The 21,063-nt window shown below is 40.4% G+C and overlaps 1 protein-coding gene across 2 annotated transcripts in view; it reads left to right on the plus strand.

The window, feature by feature from the left end:
• INTS4 (integrator complex subunit 4) overlaps window positions 1-21,063 on the plus strand; it is a 159,794-nt gene that overhangs the window by 98,073 nt on the left and 40,658 nt on the right. For both annotated transcript variants that reach the window (XM_036895474.2, XM_057507195.1), the window contains one exon: window positions 15,795-16,000. In XM_036895474.2, coding sequence (XP_036751369.2) covers window positions 15,795-16,000 — 206 coding nt within the window. The remainder of the gene's footprint in view (window positions 1-15,794; window positions 16,001-21,063) is intronic.

A 21,063-nucleotide genomic window follows, 5' to 3' on the forward strand; every position in this document is an offset into this window, starting at 1 on the left:
ACTTGTCTTCTCTGTGTTGTACAGCCCTCCCCTTTCTCCCACCCCGCTATGGATGCTAATCTTAATACCCCCCTACTTCTCCCCCCTTATCCCTCCCTACCCACCCATCCTCCCCAGTCCCTTTCCCTTTGGTACCTGTTAGTCCATTCTTGAGTTCTGTGATTCTGCTGCTGTTTTGTTCCTTCAGTTTTTCCTTTGTTCTTATATTCCACAGATGAGTGAAATCATTTGGTATTTCTCTTTCTCTGCTTGGCTTGTTTCACTGAGCAAAATACCCTCCAGCTCCATCCATGTTGCTGCAAATGGTTGGATTTGCCCTTTTCTTATGGCTGAGTAGTATTCCATTGTGTATATGTACCACATCTTCTTTATCCATTCATCTATCGATGGACATTTAGGTTGCTTCCAATTCTTGGCTATTGTAAATAGTGCTGCGATAAACATAGGGGTGCACTGATCTTTCTCATACTTGATTGCTGCATTCTTAGGGTAAATTCCTAGGAGTGCAATTCCTGGGTCAAATGGTAAGTCTGTTTTGAGCATTTTGATGTACCTCCATACTGCTTTCCACAATGGTTGAACTAACTTACATTCCCACCAGCAGTGCAGGAGGGTTCCCCTTTCTCCACAGCCTCGCCAACATTTGTTGTTGTTTGTCTTTTGGATGGCAGCCATCCTTACTGGTGTGAGGTGATACCTCATTGTAGTTTTAATTTGCATTTCTCTGATAATTAGCGATGTGGAGCATCTTTTCATGTGTCTGTTGGCCATCTGTATTTCTTTTTTGGAGAACCGTCTGTTCAGTTCCTTTGCCCATTTTTTAATTGGGTTATTTGTTTTTTGTTTGTTGAGGCGTGTGAGCTCTTTATATATTCTGGACGTCAAGCCTTTATCGGATGTGTCATTTTCAAAGATATTCTCCCATACTGTAGGGTTTCTTTTTGTTCTATTGATGGTGTCTTTTGCTGTACAGAAGCTTTTCAGCTTAATATAGTCCCACTTGTTCATTTTTGCTGTTGTTTTCCTTGCCCGGGGAGATATGTTCAAGAAGAGGTCACTCATGTTTATGTCTAAGAGGTTTGTGCCTATGTTTTCTTCCAAGAGTTTAATGGTTTCATGACTTACATTCAGGTCTTTGATCCATTTTGAGTTTACTTTTGTATATGGGGTTAGACGATGGTCCAGTTTCATTGTCCTACATGTAGCTGTCCAGTTTTGCCAGCACCATCTGTTGAAGAGACTGTCATTTCGCCATTGCATGTCCATGGCTCCTTTATCAAATATTAATTGACCATATATGTCTGAGTTAATGTCTGGATTCTCTAGTCTGTTCCATTGGTCTGTGGCTCTGTTCTTGTGCCAGTACCAAATTGTCTTGATTACTATGGCTTTATAATAGAGCTTGAAGTTGGGGAGTGAGATCCCCCCTACTTTATTCTTCTTTCTCAGGATTGCTTTGGCTATTCGGGGTCTTTGGTGGTTCCATATGAATTTTTGAATTATTTGATCCAGTTCATTGAAGAATGTTGCTGGTAGTTTCATAGGGATTGCATCAAATCTGTATATTGCTTTGGGCAGGATGGCCATTTTGACGATATGAATTCTTCCTAGCCATGAGCATGGGATGCGTTTCCATCTGTTAGTGTCCCCTTTAATTTCTTTTAAGAGTGACTTGTAGTTTTCAGAATATAAGTCTTTCACTTCTTTGGTTAGGTTTATTCCTAGGTATTTTATTTTTTTTTATGCAATTGTGAATGGAGTTGTTTTCCTGATTTCTCTTTCTGTTGGTTCATTGTTGGTATATAGGAAAGCCACAGATTTCTGTGTGTTGATTTTGTATCCTGCAACTTTGCTGTATTCCGATATCAGTTCTAGTAGTTCTGGGGTGGAGTCTTTAGGGTTTTTTATGTACAGTATCATGTCATCTGCAAATAGTGACAGTTTGACTTCTTCTTTGCCAATCTGGATTCCTTGTATTTTTTTGTTTTGTCTGATTGCCGTGGCTAGGACCTCTAGTACAATGTTAAATAACAGTGGGGAGAGTGGGCATCCCTGTCTAGTTCCCGATCTCAGCGGAAATGCTTTCAGCTTCTCGCTATTCAATATAATGTTGGCTGTGGGTTTTTCATAGATGGCCTTTATTATGTTGAGGTACTTGCCCTCTATTCCCATTTTGCTGAGAGTTTTTATCATGAATGGATGTTGAACTTTGTCAAATGCTTTTTCAGCATCTATGGAGATGATCATGTGGTTTTTGTCTTTCTTTTTGTTGATGTGGTGGATGATATTGATGGACTTTCGAATGTTGTGCCATCCTTGCATCCCTGGGATGAATCCCACTTGGTCATGGTGTACGATGGTTTTGATGTATTTTTGAATTCGGTTTGCTAAAATTTTGTTGAGTATTTTTGCGTCTACGTTCATCAGGGATATTGGTCTGTAGTTTTTTTTTTTTGGTGGTGTCTTTGCCTGGTTTTGGTATTAGGGTGATATTAGCTTCATAGAATGAGTTTGGGAGTATCCCCTCCTCTTCTATTTCTTGGAAAACTTTAAGGAGAATGGGTATTATGTCTTCCCTGTATGTCTGATAAAATTCCGAGGTAAATCCATCTGGCCCGGGGGTTTTGTTCTTTGGTAGTTTTTTGATTACCGCTTCAATTTCGTTGCTGGTAATTGGTTTGTTTAACTTTTGTGTTTCTTCCTTGGTCAGTCTTGGAAGGTTGTATTTTTCTAGGAAGTTGTCCATTTCTCCTAGGTTTCCCAGCTTGTTAGCATATAGGTTTTCATAGTAGTCTCTAATAATTTTTTGTATTTCTGCGGGATCTGTTGTGATTTTTCCTTTCTCATTTCTGATACTGTTGATTTGTGTTGACTCTCTTTTCCTCTTAATAAGTCTGGCTAGAGGCTTATCTATTTTGTTTATTTTCTCGAAGAACCAGCTCTTGGTTTCATTGATTTTTGCTATTGTTTTATTCTTCTCAATTTTATTTATTTCTTCTCTGATCTTTATTATGTCCCTCCTTCTGCTGACCTTAGGCCTCATTTGTTCTTCTTTTTCCAATTTTGATAGTTGTGACATTAGACCGTTCATTTGGGATTCCTCTTCCTTTTTTAAATATGCTTGGAGTGCTATATACTTTCCTCTTAAGACTGCTTTTGCTGCGTCCCACAGAAGTTGGGGCTTAGTGTTGTTGTTGTCATTTGTTTCCATATATTGCTGGATCTCCATTTTGATTTGGTCATTGATCCATTGATTATTTAGGAGCGTGTTGTTTAGCCTCCATGTGTTTGTGAGCCTTTTTGCTTTCTTTGAACAGTTTATTTCTAGTTTAATGCCTTTGTGGTCTGAAAAGTTGGTTGGTAGGATTTCAATCTTTTGGAATTTACTGAGGCTCTTTTTGTGTCCTAGTATGTGGTCTATTCTGGAGAATGTTCCATGTACACTTGAGAAGAACGTGTATCCTGTTGCTTTTGGATGTAGAGTTCTGTAGATGTCTATTAGGTCCATCTGTTGTAGTGTGTTGTTCAGTGCCTCTGTGTCCTTACTTATTTTCTGTCTGGTGGATCTGTCCTTTGGAGTGAGTGGTGTGTTGAAGTCTCCTAGAATGAATGCATTGCATTCTATTTCCTCCTTTAGTTCTGTTAATATTTGTTTCAGGTATGTTGGTGCTCCTGTATTGGGTGCATATATATTTATAATGGTTATATCCTCTTGATGGACTGAGCCCTTTATCATTATGTACTGTCCTTCTTTGTCTTTTGTTACTTTCTTTATTTTGAAGTCTGTTTTGTCTGATACCAGAATTGCAACACCTGCTTTCTTCTCTCTCTTGTTTGCTTGAAATATCTTTTTCCATCCCTTGACTTTAAGTCTGTGCGCGTCTTTGGGTTTGAGGTGAGTCTCTTGTAAGCAGCATATGGATGGATCTTGCTTTTTTATCCATTCTGTTACTCTGTGTCTTTTGATTGGTGCATTCAGTCCATTTACATTTAGGGTGATTATTGAAAGGTATGAATTTATTGCCATTGCAGGCTTTAAGTTTGTGGTTACCAAAGGTTTAGGGTTAGCTTCTTTACTGTCTTACTGTCTAACTTAACTCGCTTGTTGAGCTATTATAAACACAATCTGATGATTCTTTATTTCTCTCCCTTCTTATTCCTCCTCCTCCCTTCTTCATATGTTGGGTGTTTTGTTGTGTGCTCTTTTTAGGAGTGCTCCCATCTAGAGCAGTCCCTGTAGGATGCCCTGTAGAGGTGGTTTGTGGGAGGCAAATTCCCTCAACTTTTGCTTGTCTGGGAATTGTTTAATCCCTCCTTCATATTTAAATGATATTCGTGCTGGATACAGTAGTCTTGGTTCGAGGCCCTTCTGTTTCATTGCATTAAGTATATCATGCCATTCTCTTCTGGCCTGTAGGGTTTCTGTTGAGAAGTCTGATGATAGCCTGATGGGTTTTCCTTTGTAGGTAACCTTTTTTTTCTCTCTGGCTGCTTGTAATACTTTGTCCTTGTCTTTGATCTTTGCCATTTTAATTATTATGTGTCTTGGTGTTGCCCTCCTTGGATCCCTTGTCATGGGAGTTCTGTGTACCTCTGTGGTCTGAGAGGCCATTTCTTCCCCTAGTTTGGGGAAATTTTCAGCAATTATTTCTTCAAAGACATTTTCTATCCCCTTTTCTCTCTCTACTTCTTCTGGAATGCCTATGATCCTTATATTATTCCTTTTAGATTGATCACTCAGCTGTCTTAAAATTCTTTCATTCCTGGAGATCCTTTTATCTCTCTCTGCATCAGCTTCTCTGCGTTCCTGTTCTCTGTTTTCTAGTCCATTAATGGTCTCTTGCATCTCGTCCATTCTGTTTTGAAGTCCTTCCAGAGCTTGTTTTATTTCTGAATTCTCCTTCCTTAGTTCTTGCATATTTCTCTGCAAGTCCATCAGCATGGTTATGACTTTTTTTTTTTTTTTTTTTTTTTTTTTTTTTTTTTTTTTAATAATTATTTTTTATTGAAGGGTAGTTGACACACAGTATTACATTACATGAGTTTCAAGTGTACAACACAGTGGTAGAACATTTATATACATAATTCTAGGTTCCAGCTATCACCCTACCAGGCTGTTACAATATCTTGACTATATTCCTTATGCTATACCTTACATCCCGGTTACTAATTTATTTTACCATTGGAAGTCTGTCCTTTTTTTTTTTTTTTTTTGTGAGGGCATCTCTCATATTTATTGATCAAATGGTTGTTAATGACAATAAAATTCTGTATAGGGGAGTCAATGCTCAATGCACAATCATTATTCCACCCCAAGCCTAATTTTTGTCAGTCTCCAATCTTCTGAGGCATAACAAACAAGTTTTTACATGTAGAACAAATTCTTACATAATGAATAAGTTACATAGTGAACAGTACAAGGGCAGTCATCACAGAAACTTTCGGTTTTGCTCATGCATTATGAACTATAAACAGTCAGTTCAAATATGAATACTCATTTGGTTTTTATACTTGATTTATATGTGGATACCACATTTCTCTCTTTATTATTATTATTTTTAATAAAATGCTGAAGTGGTAGGTAGATACAAGATAAAGGTAGAAAACATAGTTTAGTGTTGTAAGAGAGCACATGTAGATGATCAGGTGTGTGCCTGTAGACTATGTGTTAATCCAAGCTAGACCAGGGCAATAAAACATCCACGTATGCAGAAGATTTCTCTCAGAACGGGGGGGTGAGGTTCTAAGCCTCACCTCTGTTGATCCCCAATTTCTCACCTGATGGCCCCCCTGCGACTGTGCCTGTCTTAGGTTGTTCCTCCCTTGAGGAATCTTACCCGTCTCTGGCTAACCAGTCATCTTCCGGGGCCATACAGGGAAATGAGAAGTTGGTAAGTGAGAGAGAAGCCTTATTGTTTGAAAAAGTTAGCTTTTTACTTCTTTGCATATTTATGCCCTGTGGCTTCTATGCCCAGCATTTGTCTTGAGGTATCTTTACCACTTGGAAGAATTATGATACTCGGTAAATTTGATATGAGGCACGAATTCTATTTAAGGGTTGTAATTAGGAAGGAAGAAGAAAAGCTATAGAAGTAGCAGGCGGAAGAAAACTTGGGAAGATTGATTATTTCTTTGATATATCTTCTTGTAGAGTAACTTCAGCATGTATACGTTTTAAGCTACTACTTAAATTGCACACACACATTAACATAATAGGAGTATAGTTACATAACCAAAGCATATCTGTAATTACCAGCCATCTGCAGTGAAACCAAGAAAACCAGTTAGGCACCTTAGGCATTTGTGAAAACTTATCTATGATATGGTGGATATTGTCCAAGTGAACTTGAACAGTCTGAGAGAAATCAGACAAATTAAAACAACCCATTCCTGGGGACTGTTCACATGCCATATGTTCTTTTAACAATAAATAGTTTGTAGTTGTAAGACTTTGGAGCGCTACAATTTGCACTTCTCCAAATTCTTGGTTGAGTTCCAACAGTATAGATCCAGTCCAATTTTGTTGTTTTACTATATGCACAGGCCAGCTTAGATATCTCCTTCCTCATTCCCATGGCAGGTCCAGGAACTGGTGGGATGAGTGCATCTACAGCTGTAGCAGTGCGTGGATCTTTGTTGGGGTTTTTTGATGATCATCTTCTGGCATGAGTCTTCCAGAGGGTGCAGATGTTGGAAGTTCTTTTTCATATCGTATCTTAGTTCATTTTCGGGGTAGCCCAATTAGGCTTTGATCCTCTGTATAAACACAAACAGACCCTTTGCCTACACTTTTATATGCCCTTTATACCCTTGTGTAGAACTCGTTGGAGGTTACCACACAGGAACTGCCCTTTTTTTTTTTTTTTTTTTTTGCTATCACTAATCTACACTTACATGACGAATATTATGTTTACTAGGCTCTCCCCTATACCAGGTCTCCCCTATAAACCCCTTTACAGTCACTGTCCATCAGCATAGCTAAATGTTGTAGAATCACTACTTGCCTTCTCTGTGTTGTACAGCCCTCCCTTTTCTCCTACCCCCCCATGCATGTTAATCTTAATACCCCCCTACTTCTCCCCCCCTTATCCCTCCCTACCCACCCATCCTCCCCAGTCCCTTTCCCTTTGGTACCTGTTAGTCCATTCTTGAGTTCTGTGATTCTGCTGCTGTTTTGTTCCTTCAGTTTTTCCTTTGTTCTTATATTCCACAGATAAGTGAAATCATTTGGTATTTCTCTTTCTCCGCTTGGCTTGTTTCACTGAGCATAATACCCTCCAGCTCCATCCATGTTGCTGCAAATGATTGGATTTGCCCTTTTCTTATAGCTGAGTAGTATTCCATTGTGTATATGTACCACATCTTCTTTATCCATTCATCTATTGATGGACATTTAGGTTGCTTCCAATTCTTGGCTATTGTAAATAGTGCTGCAATAAACATAGGGGTGCATCTGTCTTTCTCAAACTTGATTGCTGCATTCTTAGGGTAAATTCCTAGGAGTGGAATTCCTGGGTCAAATGGTAAGTCTGTTTTGAGCATTTTGATGTACCTCCATACTGCTTTCCACAATGGTTGAACTAACTTACATTCCCACCAGCAGTGTAGGAGGGTTCCCCTTTCTCCACAGCCTCGCCAACATTTGTTGTTGTTTGTCTTTTGGATGGCAGCCATCCTTACTGGTGTGAGGTGATACCTCATTGTAGTTTTAATTTGCATTTCTCTGATAATTAGCGATGTGGAGCATCTTTTCATGTGTCTGTTGGCCATCTGTATTTCTTTTTTGGAGAACTGTCTGTTCAGTTCCTCTGCCCATTTTTTAATTGGGTTATTTGTTTTTTGTTTGTTGAGGCGTGAGAGCTCCTTATATATTCTGGACGTCAAGCCTTTATCGGATGTGTCATTTTCAAATATATTCTCCCATACTGTAGGGATCCTTCTTGTTCTATTGATGGTGTCTTTTGCTGTACAGAAGCTTTTCAGCTTAATATAGTCCCACTTACTCATTTTTGCTGTTGTTTTCCTTGCCCGGGGAGATATGTTCAAGAAGAGGTCACTCATGTTTATGTCTAAGAGGTTTTCGCCTATGTTTTCTTCCAAGAGTTTAATGGTTTCATGGCTTACATTCAGGTCTTTGATCCATTTTGAGTTTACTTTTGTATATGGGGTTAGACAATGGTCCAGTTTCATTCTCCTACATGTAGCTGTCCAGTTTTGCCAGCACCACCTGTTGAAGAGACTGTCATTTCGCCATTGTATGTCCATGGCTCCTTTATCAAATATTAATTGACCATATATGTCTGGGTTAATGTCTGGATTCTCTAGTCTGTTCCATTGGTCTGTGGCTCTGTTCTTGTGCCAGTACCAAATTGTCTTGATTACTATGGCTTTATAGTAGAGCTTGAAATTGGGGAGTGAGATCCCCCCTACTTTATTCTTCTTTCTCAGGATTGCTTTGGCTATTCGGGGTCTTTGGTGTTTCCATATGAATTTTTGAATTATTTGTTCCAGTTCATTGAAGAATGTTGCTGGTAGTTTCATAGGGATTGCATCAAATCTGTATATTGCTTTGGGCAGGATGGCCATTTTAACGATATTAATTCTTCCTAGCCACGAGCATGGGATGAGTTTCCATCTGTTAGTGTCCCCTTTAATTTCTCTTAAGAGTGACTTGTAGTTTTCAGAGTATAAGTCTTTCACTTCTTTGGTTAGGTTTATTCCTAGGTATTTTATTTTTTTTGATGCAATTGTGAATGGAGTTGTTTTCCTGATTTCTCTTTCTGTTGGTTCATTGTTAGTATATAGGAAAGCCACAGATTTCTGTGTGTTGATTTTGTATCCTGCAACTTTGCTGTATTCCGATATCAGTTCTAGTAGTTTTGGGGTGGAGTCTTTAGGGTTTTTTATGTACAGTATCATGTCATCTGCAAATAGTGACAGTTTAACTTCTTCTTTACCAATCTGGATTCCTTGTATTTCTTTATTTTGTCTGATTGCCGTGGCTAGGACCTCCAGTACTATGTTAAATAACAGTGGAGAGAGTGGGCATCCCTGTCTAGTTCCCGATCTCAGAGGAAATGCTTTCAGCTTCTCACTGTTCAATATAATGTTGGCTGTGGGTTTATCATAGATGGCCTTTATTATGTTGAGGTACTTGCCCTCTATTCCCATTTTGCTGAGAGTTTTTAACATGAATGGATGTTGAACTTTGTCAAATGCTTTTTCAGCATCTATGGAGATGATCATGTGGTTTTTGTCTTTCTTTTTGTTGATGTGGTGGATGATGTTGATGGACTTTCGAATGTTGTACCATCCTTGCATCCCTGGAATGAATCCCACTTGGTCATGGTGTATGATCCTTTTGATGTATTTTTGAATTCGGTTTGCTAATATTTTGTTGAGTATTTTTGCATCTACGTTCATCAGGGATATTGGTCTGTAGTTTTCTTTTTTGGTGGGGTCTTTGCCTGGTTTTGGTATTAGGGTGATGTTAGCTTCATAGAATGAGTTTGGGAGTATCCCCTCCTCCTCTATTTTTTGGAAAACTGTAAGGAGAATGGGTATTATGTCTTCCCTGTATGTCTGATAAAATTCCGAGGTAAATCCATCTGGCCCGGGGGTTTTGTTCTTTGGTAGTTTTTTGATTACCTCTTCAATTTCGTTGCTGGTAATTGGTCTGTTTAGATTTTCTGTTTCTTCCTGGGTCAATCTTGGAAGGTTATATTTTTCTAGGAAGTTGTCCATTTCTCCTAGGTTTCCCAGCTTGTTAGCATATAGGTTTTCATAGTATTCTCCAATAATTCTTTGCATTTCCGTGGGGTCCGTCGTGATTTTTCCTTTCTCGTTTCTGATACTGTTGATTTGTGTTGACTCTCTTTTCTTCTTAATAAGTCTGGCTAGAGGCTTATCTATTTTGTTTATTTTCTCGAAGAACCAGCTCTTGGTTTCATTGATTTTTGCTATTGTTTTATTCTTCTCAATTTTATTTATTTCTTCTCTGATCTTTATTATGTCCCTCCTTCTGCTGACCTTAGGCCTCATCTGTTCTTCTTTTTCCAATTTCGATAATTGTGACATTAGACCATTCATTTGGGATTGCTCTTCCTTTTTTAAATATGCTTGGATTGCTATATACTTTCCTCTTAAGACTGCTTTTGCTGTGTCCCACAGAAGTTGGGGCTTAGTGTTGTTGTTGTCATTTGTTTCCATATATTGCTGGATCTCCATTTTGATTTGGTCATTGATCCATTGATTATTTAGGAGCGTGTTGTTAAGCCTCCATGTGTTCGTGAGCCTCTTTGCTTTCTTTGTACAGTTTATTTCTAGTTTTATGCCTTTGTGGTCTGAAAAGTTGGTTGGTAGGATTTCAATCTTTTGGAATTTTCTGAGGCTCTTTTTGTGGCCTAGTATGTGGTCTATTCTGGAGAATGTTCCATGTGCACTTGAGAAGAATGTATATCCCGCTGCTTTTGGATGTAGAGTTCTATAGATGTCTATTAGGTCCATCTGCTCTACTGTGTTGTTCAGTGCTTCCGTGTCCTTACTTATTTTCTGCCCAGTGGATCTATCCTTTGGGGTGAGTGGTGTGTTGAAGTCTCCTAGAATGAATGCATTGCAGTCTATATCCCCCTTTAGTTCTGTTAGTATATGTTTCACATATGCTGGTGCTCCTGTGTTGGGTGCATATATATTTAGAATGGTTATATCCTCTTGTTTGACTGAGCCCTTTATCATTATGTAGTGTCCTTCTTTATCTCTTGTTACTTTCTTTGTTTTGAAGTCTATTTTGTCTGATATTAGTACTGCAACCCCTGCTTTCTTCTCACTGTTGTTTGCTTGATATATGTTTTTCCATCCCTTGACTTTTAGTCTGTACATGTCTTTGGGTTTGAGGTGAGTTTCTTGTAAGCAGCATATAGATGGGTCTTGCTTTTTTATCCATTCTGTTACTCTGTGTCTTTTGATTGGTGCATTCAACCCATTAACATTTAGGGTGACTATTGAAAGATATGTACTTATTGCCATTGCAGGCTTTAAATTCGTGGTTACCAAAGGTTCAAGGTTAGCCTCTTTAGTATCTTACTGCCTAACTTAGCTCACTTATTGAGCTGTTATATACACTGTCTGGAGATTCTTTTCTTCTCTCCCTTCTTGTTCCTCCTCCTCGATTCTTCATATGTTGGGTGTTTTGTGCTGTGCTCTTTCTAGGAGTGCTCCCATCTAGAGCAGTCCCTGTAAGATGTTCTGTAGAGGTGGTTTGTGGAAAGCAAATTCCCTCAGCTTTTGTTTGTCTGGGAATTGTTTAATCCCACCGTCATATTTGAATGATAGTCGTGCTGGATACAGTATCCTTGGTTCAAGGCCCTTCTGTTTCATTGTATTAAATATATCATGCCATTCTCTTCTGGCCTGTAGGGTTTCTGTTGAGAAATCTGACGTTAGCCTGATGGGTTTCCCTTTATAGGTGACCTTTTTCTCTCTAGCTGCCTTTAACACTCTTTCCTTGTCCTTGATCTTTGCCATTTTAATTATTATGTGTCTTGGTGTTGCCCTTCTTGGATCCTTTCTGTTGGGGGTTCTGTGTATTTCCGTGGTCTGTTTGATTACTTCCTCCCCCAGTGTGGGGAAGTTTTCAGCAATTATTTCTTCTAAGATACTTTCCATCTCTTTGCCTCTCTCTTCTTCTTCTGGGACCCCTATAATACGGATATTGTTCCTTTTGGATTGGTCACACAGTTCTCTTAATATTGTTTCATTCCTGGAGATCCTTTTGTCTCTCTCTATGTCAGCTTCTATGCGTTCCTGTTCTCTGATTTCAATTCCATCAATGGCCTCTTGCATTCTATCCATTCTGCTTATAAACCCTTCCAGAGTTTGTTTCATTTCTGCGATCTCCTTTCTGGCATCTGTGATCTCTTTCCGGACTTCATCCCATTTCTCTTGCGTATTTCTCTGCATCTCTGTCAGCATGTTTATGATTCTTATTTTGAATTCTTTGTCAGGAAGACTGGTTAGGTCTGTCTCCTTCTCTGGTGTTGTCTCTGTGATCTTTGTCTGCCTGTAGCTTTGCCTTTTCATGGTGATAGGAATAGTCTGCAGAACTGGGACGAGTGACGGCTGGAAGGACTTCCTTTCTTGTTGGTTTGTGGCCCTCCTCTCCTGGGAGAACAGCGGCCTCTAGTGGCTTGTGCTGTGCAGCTGCGCGCAGACAGGGTTTCTGCTTCCTGCCCGGCTGCTATGGAGTTAATCTCCGCTGTTGCTGTGGGCGTGGCCTGGCTCGGGCAGCTACTCCAAAATGGTGGAGTCGCGTTGGAGCAGGAGCTGCTGGGAGGCTATTTATCTCCGTAAGGGGCCTCCCTGCTCCCTGCAGCCCAGGGGTTAGGGTGCCCAGAGATCCCGGATTCCCTACCTCTGGATTAAGTGGCCCGCCCTGCCCCTTTAAGACTTCCAAAAAGCACCCGCCAAAACAAAACAACGACCACAAAAAAAAACAAGAAAAAAAAATTTTTTTAATAAAAAAAAAAAAAAATTTTTAATTAAAAAAAAAAAAGGTGGTCGTTCGTTTTTCTTTATTCTCCGGTGCCAGCCTCAGGCCTCTGCTCACCGGTCTTTCTGCCCTGTTTCCCTAATATTGGGGTCCCTGTCCCTTTAAGACTTCCAAAAAGCGCTCGCCAAAACAAAGCAGCAAAAAAGCAAAAAAAAAAAATGGTCGCGCGCTTTTCTTATGTCCTCTGTCGCCCAGCCTCCAGTGCCTGCTCACTGTTCTTGCTGCCCTGTTTTCCCAGTATCGAGGGCCCTGCACTCTGTCCCGGATGGCTGGGGCTGGGTGTTCGGCAGTCCTGGGCTCCGTCTCCCTCCCGCTCTGCCTGCTCTTCTCCCGCCGGGAGCTGGGGGGAGGGGCGCTCGGCTCCCGCGGGGCCGGGGCTTGTATCTTACCCCCTTCGCGAGGCGCTGGGTTCTCTCAGGTGCGGATGTGGTGTGGATATTGTCCTGTGTCCTCTGGTCTTTATTCTAGGAAGGGTTGTCTTTGTTATATTTTCATAGATATATGTTGTTTTGGGAGGAGATTTCCGCTGCTCTACTCACGCCGCCATCTTCCGCCCCACCAGCATGGTTATGACTTTTGTTTTGAATTCTTTTTCAGGTAGACTGGCTAAATCTATCTCCCCAGATTCCTTCTCAGGGGAAGATGTAGCAGATGCTGAAGCTGTCTGGGTTAATCTTGTCTGGATCATATTTTTTTGCCTTTTCATGGTGACAGGTGCTATTGACTGTCAGCTGGGAGGGCCAAAATTTTCACTTGCTACTGGCCTTTCTTTACTGGGGCAACTGCGACCCCTAGTGGCTTGTGTTGGGTAATTGCGTGTAGAGTGGGTCTTTGTGTCTTGCCTGGCCGGAAGGGAGAAATTTCCCTTTCTGTGGGCGGAATTTGTCTCAGGCTGCTTCTCTGCTTTCACAGCGCCCGGTGGGGTAATGGATGGGGGGGCTGCTTGACTGTTTGCCTCCGTGAGGGGTCTCAGAGCTGTTGCCCAGGGGGTTAGTGCACCCGGTTTTACCTGTAATTTCCAGCTGCTGTACTGTGACCTGGGTTGTTTCCGTCAAGCTGTTAAGTCCCTGTCCCTTTAAGACTTTCAAAAAGCCCCCGCTTTTCTTTGTCACAGGGGCATCAGCTTCAGCACCCTCTCAGAGGTCTTACTCCCTGTTCCCCCAGTATCCAGGGCCCCCTGGGCATGTACTGTGTCTGCGCTCTGGCCCGGATGGCTGGGGCTGGGTGTTCGGCAGTCCTGGGCTCCGTCTCCCTCCCGCTCTGCCTATTCTTCTCCCGCTGGGAGCTGGGGGGAGGGGCGCTCGGGTCCCGCCGGGCCGGGGCTTGTATCTTACCCCTTTCACCAGTCGCTGGGTTCTCGCTGGTGTAGCTGCAGTCTGGCCACTGTCCTGCGTCTTCTGGTCTCTCTTTTAGGGCTAGTTGTGTTTGTTGTATTTTCAAAAGTATATATGTTTTTGGGAGGAGATTCCCACTGTCCTACTCACGCCGCCATGTTGGCTCCGCCCCTCTTCTTCTGCATGTTCTTATACTCTCTGTGCTTTTTCCATTGTACTGCTCACCACTTTGTACTGCACTTAACTATTCTTGTCTGTAGACACTGGGAGACAGTCTTGTTTTTGTTCATCTTCATACCTTAAATACTAAACACAAGACTAATAAGTAGCAAAGCCAGGATCTCATTTTTTTCCCCAAGCATAGCTAATTCCTTTTTTCTGTCCCAGACCCCTAAGGTGGCAGTAATATATTTTCAACATTCCAAAAAGTCCAGTAGAAATTACTAACTGCCTGTAGCCAAACTGTATATTCAGAATAAACACAAAGTTTCTTTGCTTCTGCTTGGAATTACATCAGCTAAGGTCATACTGATTATCTCATGCCAATCAGAAGTTTCTCTGTGATTCCCTTAATAGACTTGCAAGAATTACACCTAAGTCAGTGTGGTGTAATAGGTAAAACCCTAGGAAGAGGAGCCAGCAGTTAACACATTTGGGTCCATCTCTGGCTTGCTTTGTAATTATTAGCAATTTTGTGTTTAAAATACATTATTGTGAAGAGGAGCAAATCTTTTGATGAAAGGGAAGAATTCATAACTACTAACAAAAATCTGAGTCATCTTCCCTTAATGTAGTAACTGCTTTTAAAGTGTCTATGAAACCTTTCTTATATAAAAGACAAATTACATTTCTGAGCTTTAACCACAATTTGAGTGTTTTCCTTTTCTTTTTTGAAACTATATGCTTTGTTGCAGAGCCATGTAGGTACCACTGGAACAAACAAAGCATATATGGAAGTCTTGTGAACATTGGCTATAGCTTACTCATCCCTCATCTCTGTATCCTAGCACCCAGAACTGGCACAGGGCCTGGCATGTAGACCTTGTTCAGAAAACATCGTTATTGAATGAACAAAGGGCTCCCTGGATTCAGTGGCTTTACTGTGACATGTTCTGAGCATGTAAAGAGGTAGAAGACGTATCTATTTTCAAGGTGCTTGTGAGACCCATACCTATGCCATAACTGATATTTCTTGAGCTTTTAATACATACCAGACAGTGTGCTATGTGTTTTGCCTACATTATGTGATTTAGTCTTCCTAACTACTCTGTAAGGAAGTGGCTATTACCACTGTTTAACAGGTGAGAAAATTGAGGTGCTAGGAAATTAGGTTAATTATTCAATATCACTCTCCAAGTTAGTGGAAGGATTATTCTTCACATTTCACTATGAGACCTCTGTCATCCCAGAGCCTCTCCCCTTAACCACTATGTGATGCTAGTCTAGAATGAGTAGACCGAGGTACTCATCATATCTTTGCTCTCACTCACTTTGAAGCAAGTTAATTGCACCTTGTTGAATTTTATCTCTAAAATTGGAATAATGATTCTGGCCTATTCTAATCTTAATAATTATTTAAAAACTGCCATTTATGTAAGTACTGTACTGTGGTTGGACTACTGAGATAAATAAGAACTTAGATTTTCAAGAAATTCAGTTGATGGGGACAGACATGTGACTTGCTCACATGTCTGTGGAGTCAGGATCTAAACCTTAGTCCCTGTGACACCAAGGTCCTTGTCTGTAGGTCAGCATGAAGCTTGGCAGCTGGATCTGTGGGCGTGGAGGAGACCTCCCAGAGGGAGTTGGTAGAGTGAGAGGAGCGAAAGACAAACCTGAATGGGAAGGAATCCTTAGATTTTCCCCATGGCTTTTAACTTGATGTGCAGTTATATCTGTCCCCTTTTTGCTAGAGGTCCGCATTGCTGCTGTGGAGGCACTCTGCATGCTGGCCCAATCTTCACCCTCTTTTGCTGAGAAGTGCCTTGATTTCCTGGTTGACATGTTTAATGATGAAATTGAGGAGGTACGTCTGCAGTCCATACATACCATGAGAAAAATCTCTAACAACATCACCCTCCGAGAGGACCAGCTTGACACTGTCCTGGCCGTGTTGGAGGTGAGTGTTCGGTTTGTTACTCATCTCTTGCATTAGTGCCTACTGAGTGTCACTTGTTTTTTTAAACCAGGCATTGTGCTAGGTATTGGTGGTGCAGTAGTATATAGGCAGCCCAGCTCTGCCTCACATCCCACAACTCCACCAAGATGGATGAGACTGACTGCTAAACAGGAAATTCCAGTAAGGCTTAGTATTGCTATGATCAGGAAAGGCATGGTGCCCTGGCAATACAGAGAGTACCTAACCTGAGTTGTCTGACGTATGGCTGGGGAGATAGGGGAGAAAGGAGGAATGCTGGTGTGGACACTTGAAGGAGGAATAGGACTTAATGAGGCATTTTCTTAGGAAGGGGTGGCACTGACAGTGGTGTAGAGGGTACCAAATGGAGGGAGCAGTGTGTAAGGATCCAGAGGTAAGAGTGAGTATAATATATTTGAAGAATTGAAAGGAAGTCATTGTAGTGCCATGGAGTTGAAGAGGTGGAGGAAGGACGGGAAGTGGCAGAAAATAAAACAGGGGCTAAAGAATGAATTCTTTTCTGCCTTTGATTTGATTTAATTCTTCTAGTGAATCATAGGACATTGTAATAGGAAGGGAATCTTAAGGATCAGTTCATTCAGCCCTGCAGTTTTACAGAGAAAAAAAGTAATTTGTTTCAGGTCACACAGCTACTAAGTGGTTGTACCCAGATATAAGAGGCTGTTCAACTCGATGTGGTTTTTGAAATATTTTTCTAAAATGTCTGGACTTTCTTTGTCAGCACTGAAGTTTTTCATAATATTAATAAATGATATTTGGCTTCTGGCTTTCTTTTTTTTCCAGATATTGTGAAAGAGATAGCAATTTGTTTAGTCATTAGTACTTGTTACAGATTTATGCTACCTACTTCAGAAAATAGATTGGGTGTTTGACTTTGAAGTTCCCTATTATTCTCTCAGTTGCTTAGAACTTATATTAAGATTTTTCCTGAATACTAAATCTTTATTTATAATTTTTCATGTATTTTTTTCCTAGGAAGATAAGGTTGTATTCCATGTATTATTCATCATGGATGATCTCTATAAACTAGCCCCTTCTTTTCCTTTTTTTTAGCTTTCTTTCCCACTGTTCTCACTTTTTAAAAAAATTTTGGTGTCATTAATCTACAGTTACATGAAGAACATTATATTTACTAGGCTCCCCCCTTCACCAAGTCCCCCCCACATACCCCTTCACAGTCCCTGTCCATCAGCATAGTAAGATGCTGCAGAATCCCTACTTGTCTTCCTGTGTTGCACAGCCCTCTCCGTGCCCCACCCCTCCCATGCTAATCGTAATGCCCCCTTTCTTTTTCCCCGCCCTTATCCCTCCCTTCCCACCCATCCTCCTCAGTCCCTTTCCCTTTGATAACTGTTAGTCCATTCTTGGGTTCTGTGAGTCTGCTGTTGTTTTGTTCCTTCAGTTTATCTTTGTTCTTATACTCCACATATGAGTGAAATCATTTGATACTTGTCTTTCTCCGCCTGGCTTATTTCACTGAGCATAATACCCTCTAGCTCCATCCATGTTGTTGCAAATGGTAGGATTTGTTTTCTTCTTATGGCTGAATAATATCCCATTGTGTATATGTACCACATCTTCTTTGTCCACTCATCTACTGATGGACACTTAGGTTGCTTCCATTTTTTGGCAATTGTAAATAATGCTGCAATAAACATAGGGGTGAATCTGTCTTTTTCAAACCGGGCTGCTGCATTCTTAGGGTAAATTCCTAGAAGTGGAATTCCTGGGTCAAATGGTATTTCTATTTTGAGCATTTTGAGGAATCTCCCTACTGCTTTCCACAATGGTTGAACTAATTTACATTCCCACCAGCAGTGTAGGAGGGTTCCCCTTTCTCCGCAGCCTTGCCAACATTTGTTGTTGTTTGTCTTTTGGATGCCCACCGTTCTCACTTTATACTGTACTCATTCCCTAAAACATCACTTTTCCTTGCCATTTTTCCTTCACTGTAATTTTTTCCCTTCTGCCTACAAAACTGCCATTTTTCACCTAGCAGACTTCTGCTTATTCACAGGAATGACATTAGGAAACATATCTAGGAAACCTTCCCTCACTAACCTTACCACCCATGGGCCAAATAGTGCTCCTCTGTATGCCTCTAACACTCTGGGTCTGGCAACCTGTGTCTAGCTTGTATTTGTATGTGTTCTGATTATTTAATTCTTTATTCTGCAAGACTGGGCTTCTCAAGGTTCTGGCTTCTTTCATTTTAAAAAATTTCCAGAGCCTTGCACAAGTAGATGCTCAGGAAATTTTTGCCAAGTAGCTGAGCTGTGTTTTGAGGTACAGAATTGTTCATAGGGCAACCAGTATGCTTATTTGTGAGCACTTTTTTATGAAACTCATGAAGAATTTGTTTAGGTCTAAACTCCTTGACTTGGAGTTCTGTGCAAGAAGTTTAGACTTCATATAAACTCATTGTCTCTAAACTATTCCACTCTGCTTGTCACTGCTCCTTATATTTACTGTGTCAATGTCCTTCATTACTTTGAGACTTAGCTAGTTGACTGTACCTGCTGGAATTTACCTTTTTATTTTGTTACATTGAGCTACTATCCAAATTCAGTAAGCACTGTGCATGTGCTGGAAATGTAGTGGTGTCAAGACATATAGGTTCCCTGCTCTCTTGGAATTTATATTCTAAAGAAAGGCAGAGTAAACAAACCACATTGTTTCAGAGAGTGATAAATCCTGTGCAAAAGATAAACAGAGATGGAGGAATGGGAAATTTCACTCATGTATATTAAGTGGTTAGTAAAAGCCTTCCTGAGGAGACAATGTTTGAGTTGAGTCTTGAATGACAAAAAGAAACCAGTCATGTGAAGATTGGGGGAAGGACTTTCAGGTAGAGACAACAGCTAGTGGAAAGGGTCTAAGGCACAAATGAGCTTTGGTGTATTTACAGAACAGGGAGTAAGAAAGGCAGTATAGGAACGGAGTGAGAAAGGGAGAAAGGTGGTAGGAGATGAGGTCTGAGTGCTGTGTAGGGGCAAGTGGAGTACTTTGGAGGCCACTGTAAGAAGGATTATATCTAAGTATTATGGGAAACTATTAGAGGATTTTATGCAGAGGAGTGACGTGGCGATTTGCCCTTCTTTGAATTTCTCATTCTTGAAGTTTTCTTGAACTTCATATCAGATAGATTCTTTCCCTTATTCCTTCATTTAAGCCATATTTATTGAGTACCAAGTCCATGTGTCTCTTACTCTAGTTTTTACATTTTATTGTTTATGGCAGATTTTGTGTGTTTGTCTTACCTCCCTGATGAGTTATGAGCTCCTTAAGGAAAGTATGTTGTATATAGTAATATTCCTTTCTGGATTTAATGTGGTGACTTATGCATAGTGAAGGTTCAGTCATTTCCTAAAACAAATCTGCACAGGTCAATTGTGTAACTAGGAAGTTCTTAAGAAACACACAAGTCAAAATTGTTTTCTTACTACTTCAAATTTTTTTTCTCCATTACATCAACTTAGCTGCCTCTTATTAGTGGTAGAGAGTTGTTTCTTATGGAAAGCTTTGTATCTCATGGTTAAGTCTGCAGCATGGAGAGCTAGACAGATTGGAATCAACCTTTCAGTCCCTCTGTTTGGTCCTTCCTTTTTCCCTATTTTTTTTTAATGTTTATCAACCCTGTTATATATCAACACTGTGCTGAGAGGGATACAATAGTGAACAAAAAACATGGCCCTGCTCTCATGGACCTTATAATTTAGGTTTACAGATACATATTTTATGTAAATTACACACATTTAGGTTTCCATACATATAATTTAGGGAGACAAATAAGATGCAGACGAAGGTATAAGAATAAGCTAAGCTAAGGAGCTCATGATAGAAAGGAGTGAGGTCCCATGGGAGCGTATCACAGAGGTGTTTGGTCTTTAGGGGTTGACAGGATGCAGCTATCAGGAAAAGCTTCTAAAGCTTAGCTCTGAAGAAGAAATTAGGCACTAACTTGGCAGGAAGAGTTGGAAGTGTGAAGTGCAAGAACATTCCAGGCAGAGGAGCAGCAAGTATCAAAACTCTGTGGTAGGTGGAACCTTGGCACAGTGGAGAGCCCCAAAGAGGGCCTGGCTGTAACAGAGCTTGTGTGTGGTGTGACATCAGGCTGGAGGGGTGGGCGGGACCAGCTCCTGCAGAGCCTTGAAAGGCATATTAAGAAAAGAGCACCTGGAAGCTATTAAAGGACTTAAGCGGAGTGTCTCTTCCAGTTTTGTGACTTTGGACAAATTATTTAATCTCTCTGGTCTTTAGTTTCCTCATGTATAAAGCAAGGATAATTCCACATATTCATATGTTACTTGTGCGAATTAGCGAATTCATGTAAAGTGCTTAGCATGATGCTTGGCACGTGAAAGCGTTCCTTTGGTAGTAGTTCATGATATTGATGGCATCATTTGAGAAACATTTACCGATTTTTTTTTTTGCTGAACCAGGTTCTGTACTAGGTTAGGATGTCAGAGTAGGGGTAGCTGTTCTTGCCTCTGAGTTGCTCATATTTTTATGGAGACTGCAATGATGTAAACCAGAAATTACAAGATAGCATCAAAAGTAAGGTAAGGAATAACAGTACAGCCAGAAGGATAGCATGTAGCCACAGGTAAAGGCTGGGAGTCAGAAAAATTTGACCAGATATTTGATATTAAGGAATTATTAAGTTTTTAGGCATAATTGATTTTGTGAGTTTTTTAAAAATAAAAATCATTTTTAAAAAGAGGTATATATGGAAATATTTACCAATAAAATGCTATGATATCTCTGACTGGCTTCAGAGTAATCTTGGGAGGAGTAGTTTAAGGTACAGATGAAACAAGACTGGCTATCAGTTAATTGTTGAAACTTATTTATTATCTCTACTTTGTATATGTTTCATACTGTCTATATTAAAAATTTTTAAAGAACTGGCAAAAATGCTGTGGAGATAAAAAATAAGAGTAGAACTGCTGTGTGTTAATTTACTTTATTTAGCATTAAGTTGGTGACCTTTTCCAGTTATCTTAGTGTGGAGGTGAGCAGGA

Source organism: Manis pentadactyla, chromosome 9, assembly GCF_030020395.1.
Source record: "Manis pentadactyla isolate mManPen7 chromosome 9, mManPen7.hap1, whole genome shotgun sequence".
Lineage (NCBI taxonomy): Eukaryota > Metazoa > Chordata > Mammalia > Pholidota > Manidae > Manis > Manis pentadactyla.